The sequence below is a fragment of the Manacus candei genome, unplaced genomic scaffold (assembly GCF_025592945.1).
Source record: "Manacus candei isolate 608988 ecotype Guabito, Panama unplaced genomic scaffold, ASM2559294v1 h1tg000049l, whole genome shotgun sequence".
Taxonomy (NCBI): Eukaryota; Metazoa; Chordata; class Aves; order Passeriformes; family Pipridae; genus Manacus; species Manacus candei.
Genome location: NW_026138097.1, coordinates 29,890,377 through 29,899,329, shown reverse-complemented (window position 1 = coordinate 29,899,329; position 8,953 = coordinate 29,890,377). Strand labels below are relative to the sequence as shown.

General features: G+C 39.0%; 1 protein-coding gene across 1 annotated transcript; it reads left to right on the top strand.

Moving 5' to 3' along the window:
* The first annotated feature begins 10 nt into the window (after positions 1–10).
* On the top strand, positions 11–8,266 carry CCT5 (chaperonin containing TCP1 subunit 5). Its single transcript, XM_051799021.1, has 11 exons — positions 11–188; positions 1,178–1,238; positions 1,331–1,495; positions 1,995–2,193; positions 2,933–3,125; positions 4,037–4,186; positions 4,508–4,627; positions 5,010–5,195; positions 6,405–6,542; positions 6,924–7,104; positions 7,986–8,266. The coding sequence occupies exons 1-11, from the start codon at positions 84–86 to the stop codon at positions 8,111–8,113; spliced, it is 1,626 nt and encodes a 541-aa protein (XP_051654981.1). The 5' UTR covers positions 11–83; the 3' UTR covers positions 8,114–8,266.
* The last annotated feature ends 687 nt before the right edge of the window (positions 8,267–8,953 follow it).

The window sequence follows — 8,953 nt, the reverse complement described above, 5'->3', positions numbered from 1 at the left end:
GGGCCGTGCGCGGCGTCACGGCGGGCGCGGCGGCTTCCGGGAGGAGCGCGCGAGCGGCGGCGGCAGTAGCACGGGTGGGAACCATGTCGGCCATGGGGACTCTGGCGTTTGACGAGTATGGGCGCCCCTTCCTCATCCTCAAGGACCAGGAGCGCAAGACGCGCCTGATGGGGCTCGAGGCGCTCAAGGTGAGCGAGGCGGGGCGGCCGCCAGGGCCGCTGGTTCGCCCGTGGGCCTACTCTGGGTGGGCCGCGCCGCGCCATGCCATGCCATGCCGTGCTGTGCTGTGATGTGCTGCTGAGAGGGGCAGGAGGACAGAGCCTCCTGTGGTAAGGCGGTGCCCTGCTCTCCGGCAGCCCCGCGGATGGCGCAGGGCGGATGGAGCCCAGTGTAGGCCCGCAAGCGTGGGAGGGATGGAGGGAGAGGAAAGACATCGCCCTCGGGGCCGGGAATCCGCGGCACAGCATCCGTGCGATCACCGTGCAGTGAATCCGCCCCGGAGTTGCGGGCTTTTGGGGCCGTAACCCCGCAGGTGGTGCAGCACGCCCCTCCCCGCGGCTCCCGCAGCCCCTCCCTGGGACCGCCGCCCCCCGCCCGGCGCGGCCGCTGCGGGAAGGCCGGGGCTGAGAGAGTCGGCACCGTGTGAGAGTGCGGGTGATACAAATAGCGAGGGAAAAGCGGAGTAAGCATTGGCAGAGGTTGTCCAGGGAGGCCTGTGGGTACCACATCCCTGGCAGCGTCCAAGGCCAGGTTGGATGGGCATCCACCTGAGTGGAAGGTGTCCCTGCCCCTGGCAGGGGGTTGGAACTGGTTGATCTTCAAGGTCTTTTCCAACCCAAACCATAATATGTTGATTCTATGATGAGTAAAATTGCACTGACTTCTCCTTGTAGAGTTGCCTGCTCCTGTTGCTGCCTTGCTTTAAACATGGATGCTGTCGCTTTGGCTGCTCTGCCTTTGCATGCTTTAGCAGAGCCAGCACAAGCAATGCAAGAAAAGCCATAGGAAATGTTTCTGGCATAAAGATAGTACACATATATTGATGTCTTTTTTTCAGTCATAATTGGTTGTTCTCAGCTGAATTACAGTATTTGCGTTACTGTATCTTTCTTAGCTTATTGTTGTGATTTCAGAATGCATGGTAATGATTTATCTTCTTTTTCCTTTGTTTTTTTAGTCTCACATAATGGCAGCAAAGGCTGTAGCAAGTACTCTGAGAACATCCCTGGGGCCCAATGGTAATAATGAAACACTTCTACTGGTTCTCTCTTAGTAATTGTTTTGAAGGATTTTCTGGGTTTTCCTTCATGCTTTGAACGTGTATTTTTAGGCTTGGATAAAATGATGGTGGACAAGGATGGTGAGGTGACTGTGACAAACGATGGTGCTACCATCCTGAATATGATGGATGTGGATCACCAGATAGCCAAACTTATGGTGGAGCTGGCTAAATCTCAAGATGATGAAATTGGGGATGGAACTACTGGAGTTGTTGGTAAGAAAGTATTTTAAATTTAACTAAGATTTTCCAGCTTTAAAATCAAGTTTCTTCAGCTATTTTGAGAAATTTTGTGTGAAGTAACAGTAGCTTTTCTGTAGCACTTCTTTAGAGTATTGCTGCAGTGTCCTTTTAGGTTCTTGTCTTAGAAATGCTTAAATCAGAAAGACACTTTTGTGTCTTTTCTAAGTATTTTAAGGTAATACTGAGAGCCCTCTTTGTACTTTAAACATTTTTCTGCATAGTTTTCTTCCATAATCTTCTACCTGTCCTGCCTTGGTGCCTGTGCTTCATTTTGGTCTTAACATTAATGGTGTTTTCTTTCTAAACATAGCAAGTAGGAGGTTGCTTAGAGTTACTTTGTTATTTAGGAAACCTTGAACTCCTATAATATTACAGAAAAAATGAGAAACCATGCTTTTTAATGTGTTGATAATGTATTAAAAATGATGGTCCAATCAAGAGTGAAACTTACTTTAATTTTTTTTTTTTGTAGTTCTGGCTGGAGCATTATTGGAACAGGCTGAGCAATTACTAGATCGAGGTATTCACCCCATCAGAATAGCAGATGGTTATGAGCAGGCAGCCCGCATTGCTATTGAGCATCTAGACAAAATCAGTGACAGCTTTCCAGTTGATCCACAGAACATTGAGCCTCTGATCCAGACAGCAAAGACGACTCTGGGCTCTAAAGTGTAAGTCGCAAAAACTTCAGAATATTTAAGCTTCCCTTGAAAACTCTTTGAGTGGAAAGGAGAAATCCTGTTGTTTTGATGAATTATTAAATTGTTTGCGTTGTTGAAGTGCTGCTGAAGGCCCTCTTATGTTTCATTTTGGCTAATTTCTCAGTGGACTCATGTTGTGAATCCTTTGTCTCTAAATGGTCAATTCCATAAAGTTAAACAGCGGAGAATTAGCTTCATTCTAACCTGTTAGTTCCAGATTTCTACATCACAGCAAATTCCAAGAGGAATGTAAATCTCATAAAAATAATTATGTGTAATGTTTCAGAGGTTTCGTTTGTTGTGGGGTTTTTTCTCCTAAAAAAATCTTACCTCAGAATAGTTCCATAAGTTTATTTTCCTTTATGGATTCTGTGTGTAGTTCAGACATTGGAAGGGCTTCCTTTGCAGGGCTGTCTCAACAGTGGTTTCTGTCCTTTGAATGCTTATTGGTAGTTAGTGCTCCTCACTGTATCGAGACTATGTCCACAAAGGCTGTTTACACCAACCCTGTTGTGTGTTCTGTTTTCTGCCATATCCAGCACCTTTTATTTCTGTGAACAAGCAGACAGGACCCTTACTTCTAATGTAGAGTGCAAAAGTTTCTAGCTATAGTGATACTTTCTGCTGTTTGAGATTGATAGAATCACTTTTTTTTTTCCCAAATTGAAGAAATGTAACGCAACTTAATTGTATTTTTTTTTAAACGCAGAGTTAACCGTTGTCACAGACAAATGGCAGAAATTGCCGTGAACGCCGTACTGACAGTAGCAGACATGGAACGTAAAGATGTTGATTTTGAGCTGATCAAGGTACAAGGCAAAGTGGGAGGTAGACTGGAAGATACACAGTTGGTTAAAGGAGTGATTGTGGATAAAGATTTCAGTCATCCACAGATGCCTAAAGTAAGTGATGTCCCTGTGTGTGTCTGTCACGTGTAATGGCTTAAATAAGATTGTCTTCACATGCTATCCTGGCATTTGTTTAATATTTAAACAACCTTGTGGTTTGGCTTGGCTTTTTATGCATGTATCAACAGAGGAAGGGGAGAGCAGTGTGAAATTCTTCGTGTTGGAAGTTTAGAATTTACAATAATATTGAGAGATTATGGCAAGGGGAGGAATTGCTGTCCTACTAAGTGAGGACAATTGCAGAGTTCTACATTAAAGCAGAAATAATCATCCATAGTGTGTGATAGGCTTAATATGCTTAATGAAAGTTAATATCAAGAAGTGTTTCTTAATCTTTGAGTTTCCATGTTGTGCTGTTTGGAACACCCCAAAAACTGTCTTTGTATTATATTTAATATAGATAAGGTCTCCAAGTCTTTAGGCAGTGGGCAGTGTACTGCAAGAAAAATGGAGGCAATTAAAAATTTCTGTTATTCGTAACTATTTTTCTAGCTGTTGACACTGTTTATTCTGTAAAAAAAGGAAGACTAGTGAAAAATATCAGTCACGTAGTACTTGAAATGTTGCTATAAAAATTATTAGTATTCTCAGTTGTCACTGTGGATAGGGCGAATAACAGTTTCATTGAATTTTTTTCTGGTTTTTAAACTTTAAACTATAAAAAGACACCACTGTTAAAGATTGTTAAGGGCTTAAACAGTGTCTAATTTATTCTAAGAGGGTTACAGAAATTACTGGCAGAATTATTTAGTTATCATTTGTTCCACTTGAGAATAAGTTAGATGGTCTTCGCATTTCCTCCTATGCCCACGTTTATAAAGATATGTGTGTAAGTTTTGCAAATATAAGAATGAGGTGCTAATGAGGTCGAAACTCAACTTTTTGGGTTTTTTTTAATTGCACAGGAGCTAAAAGATGTTAAAATTGCAATCCTTACTTGTCCATTCGAACCACCTAAGCCTAAAACCAAACATAAGCTTGATGTCACATCTGTGGATGACTACAAGGCACTGCAGAAATATGAAAAAGAGAAGTTTGAAGAGATGGTGAAGCAGGTAGTCTTTAGGATTATTTCTGTTTTCTTTGTCTTTTGTAGCCTTTATGCAAAATAGCATAATGCATTGACTTATTCCTGGAAATGCCTACTTATAGGAGGCAACATACAAGCAATTGTAGTGCTATGAATAAAAATTTAAGTTTATGTAAGAAAGAGATACCACATTGGTTTAAAATATATTTTGATCTCTATGTATGCCAGAGGGTTCTTCTTCAGAATTCTATTTTGAGAAAATTACGAGAATTAAAACCACAAAGAGATTGTTTTTCATTTCTGTGTTAGTTCTGATCAGAAGATTAATGATTTTTGTTGCTTTCAGATAAAAGACACTGGTGCAAACCTTGCTATTTGCCAGTGGGGTTTTGATGATGAGGCAAATCACTTGCTGCTCCAGAATGAGCTGCCTGCTGTTCGTTGGGTTGGTGGACCTGAAATAGAAGTAAGTAAAATTAGGCTTTGTACCAGTTGTCAAACATTTGTTAAATAATAGGCTGTACCAGCTAAAAGTTCAGGCTTTCTGGGAAGAATTGCATAATTGTGTGCATGGGTGGCTATTGGAGAAAAATCATTGGGGATCTATGGAGGAACATACAGCAAATGGGATTATGGTTTATAATTGGAGTTTATGTATATGACTTTAGATGTCTAGGAACGTTTCTGCTTCGGTCTTGCAGTTTGCAGAAACAAAGCATCGCCTGAAATACTTTCAAGTGGTGGGAAGATAAGCTTTTGTAGTAGGCATTTGACAGATTCTTTTTCACTATTTTTATGTTATGAAAAACACAATGGAAAAATCTTAACTGATGGTTGTTTAACTTCAGTTAATCGCCATTGCGACTGGAGGACGCATTGTTCCTCGCTTCTGTGAACTCACACCAGAGAAACTGGGGTTTGCGGGTGTTGTCCGAGAGATCTCCTTTGGAACAACAAAGGACAGAATGCTTCTCATTGAACAGTGTCAGAATTCCAGAGCTGTGACCATTTTCATCAGAGGAGGAAACAAAATGGTGAGATGCTTGGTTTGTTACAAATGTTTGATACATAAGTTGCAGAATGTGTAGTTTCTTTCTAAAGCATGTTAATAAACTCCTCTTGATTTTGTCTACGTTTTCTTTGCAGTGTGGACAAATAGAAGGTATAAAGGGTTGTAGGCAGTCATGGCCGTGTGTCAGAAGTCACTTATTAGATTCATATTCTGTGTTTTTAAATAAAAACTTTGCTCTCTCTCTATTAGACCGTATAGTTCATAAATATAGAAATAATTTTACCTGTGGATTCTCTGTTTTTTTTCTCATGGGTCACTTTTATGAGTAAATACTAGCATCTTTGAAAGATTAGGTTTTATTGTAGACCTAGTTGTAACACTTCTGATTTAGTCCAGTTAAAAAAATGAAAAATAAAAAACCCAAGCCAAAACACACCCTACACCCCCCACCCTCCCAGAACGAGACCATTTTAAATGCTTATGTACTTAACCTGGGATTTGGTTGTACTATTAGCACTAAATTCTATTTACTGTAGGTCAAGTCCTACTTTGAGTGAAAAAACTTAGGAAAAAAGAACATATCCTGTAAAGTTCTTTAAGGAAGCAAACATACTGCTATAAAGGTTAGCATAACTTGTTATGTTCCTCCTCTGTAACCACAGAGCTGGACAGCTGGATTGACAAATTCTGTCTCGATGCTGACATACTTGTCCTGGTGGCAAATTCTGAATCAACATTGATGCAAACTGAGATGCAGTTCTTTCACAAGCTGAATGAACATCTGTCTCAGCCCAGTATATTTATTTGTTAAATATGTTTGTTAAATGTATGTTGTTAAATATATAATGTGTTAAATATATGTTAAATCCTCCTACGTCTGTTGAAGTTGGGAGATGACAGAAACTGCAGTTGAAAAAAATGTTGGCATTTAAATCTTGGTGTTTTGTGTCTTGTAAATATAGCAGATTAAAAACCCTACTACGCAAGTTTTTATCCTTCTTAATTACAGATTTAACAAATAACACTGAAATGATACATATATTTTTATTCTTTCTTTGTCACTGGATGTCTAACATTCTGTATTTTGAAGTAATATAGCAGCAGTAGAGCTGCATTAGAGCCATGAGAAGATCCTACAGTTTATTTCCAGTTTTCATTTCTGTATTAGGAAATACCTCTTCATAGCCTTGAGATGTGTATATTGTAAAGTACATGCTTTTTATAATTCCAGATCATTGAAGAAGCAAAGCGTTCTCTTCATGATGCACTGTGTGTAATCCGGAATCTCGTTCGTGATAATCGTATTGTGTATGGTGGTGGTGCAGCTGAAATTTCTTGTGCCTTGGCAGTCAGTGAAGCAGCAGATAAGGTGAGAAAGGAATAGTTAAAACTGTCTTTAATTTATGAGGGATTAAGTCTGCCTTTAGAGATTCCAGAAAAATATCAGAGATCTTCCAAAACATGCATGTTGTGGAACTTTTTGACATTCACTGATAACCAGCATTAAAAGTTTTCCTTCCCTTCTCTGTAAAAAGTCATTACTAATACTATTTTTCCTTTTATGATAAGAGCAGTTTAATTTTTTTTTTTTTAATTTGCAAGTAGTTATCATCCAGAGGTATTAGCTCAGTTAATTTATTCCCAATAAAATCTGCATGTTGTGCGTATATATTTTATAGCTAGTATAAAAAATCTGCTTTTACTAACATTGGCATTAATAGCTTCTGAATTCAAATTTCTTTTCCTCTAGTGCCCATCTTTGGAGCAGTATGCTGTGAGAGCTTTTGCAGATGCCCTGGAGGTAATTCCCATGGCACTCTCGGAGAATAGTGGTATGAATCCAATACAGACTATGACCGAAGTGCGGGCTAGGCAAGTGAAAGAAAATAATCCAGCCCTCGGCATTGATTGTTTGCAGAAAGGAACAAATGGTAAGAACTGCAGTGTGGAGAAGGAGTAGCTTATAAGCTTTTCTTTCTCAAAAGCTCAAAATGCTTACTGTGTTTTTTTTAAACAGTTTCAGTTATTCAGACTCTTGCACCTTGTCATAATAAATGGGAATGCAGGTGGAGAGATACATACATGTCTACCAGGAAGAAAATATATATTGCTTGAAAACCTTTATTTGGTGGCAAGATTAGTTGAAGATGTGTGCTGACATTGTGGCACAGGAAAAAAAGAAGCTACTCTCATAATGAGACGAGCTGGCTGTGTTTTAAATACCGTAGTTTTAGTGATCCAGTTTACACTGCAGCTCTGCAAATAACTGTGAGGTAAACAAAAGGCTGAAAATATTTACGTATAGTGTTGCTCACACCAGTAGGTCTGCATATATAGACCTGTAACAAGCATGTGAAGACTAAGGAGCCAGTGTATAAAAACTTACTTTCTTCTGGATGTACACTTTTCAAAAGAACAGGGTAAAGTGCAGAATTTGTCAATTCATAACCTTTCTTTGATTAGGTGTTTCTGTTTTATAGCATTTGAACTTGCATTTTTTTAGTAGTTGCTCAGCCTTTAAGGTGCTTTCAGTATATCTGTATAGAAACTGTGCTTTTCAAAAAGTAATGCAGAATGGTGAAAAGTTACAGTTAAGGAAGAGCTAGTTGGGAAAAGAGTTGGATCTTAATGTCCCAAGATCTTTGGTAAGAACCCAGATGTAAAACTTGTACAAATGGTGTTTATAAACTACAGTGGCCAAGAGTAATAATTTCAGAACGTTCTATAAAATTGCATGGAAATTACTACTTCAGGTTAAATATAATATCTAGACTTGAGGAGAGTGTCTAATTCTTCTGCTTTCCTTTGGCAGATATGAAACAGCAGCATGTTATAGAAACCTTGATTGGTAAGAAACAGCAGATTTCTCTGGCGACTCAGGTTGTTAGAATGATCCTGAAGATTGATGATATCCGTAGGCCTGGAGAATCTGAAGAATGAAGGTTGAAAAGCAAGAAACATTAAGGGGCCACAACAGTAGCGAAGACAGTAGTATACTGATGCTTCATCTTCAGCTATTTATTTTGGACGCTTTTTGTTTCACATACTGTAATGGCTAATTGTTGGAAATAAAACACAATTTAGCACTGGTGATTTCAAGACTTCTTTCAGAAGTATTGGTGCATCTTTTCTTAGACAAGTGTGAATATTCATAGAAAACACTGAATGTATAGGGAAAAAACATAAATAATGCAGCAGTAAAATTCCATGGGTCCTTTTCCATTGCTCCTGCAGCTAACTGTTAGCTGCTTATGAGCAAAGCCCACAGTCTCATTTTAAGAGGTCTGTCACTCTTCAGTGAAGCAAGCAGAAATTATTAAAATAAATTTTCATTTCATTATTTATTTACTAACTAATTATTTTAGCCTCCAGTAATTCTCATATGTTAAGTATATCAAGTATGAAGGTTCAATCTGAAGATTTAAGGGAACTGTATTTCATGATTCCAGTTGCTTCTATTTTTTTTTCTCTTTTTGGTACCCTGTTCCTGATTTATGTGTGAGGAGGTTTTTTTTCAGGAGTAAACACATCCACCTAAGTTTTTTTTCCCCAGAACTATTTCTATAATACCACAATTGAGAGCGTGTACTTCAAAGTTCCCCTGTATGATCTTAGAATGGTAGAGTAAAATTGTTAGTTTCACAAGCAAGGTACCTTACTATCAGCAAGAAACAAGTGGTAGACCAGAACCTAATGTACAAATTTTTTTGCATATTTCAAAAGCAAGGGAAGTATTGTAAATATCAATTCAGCATTACTTGTATTACATTTCACATGCAT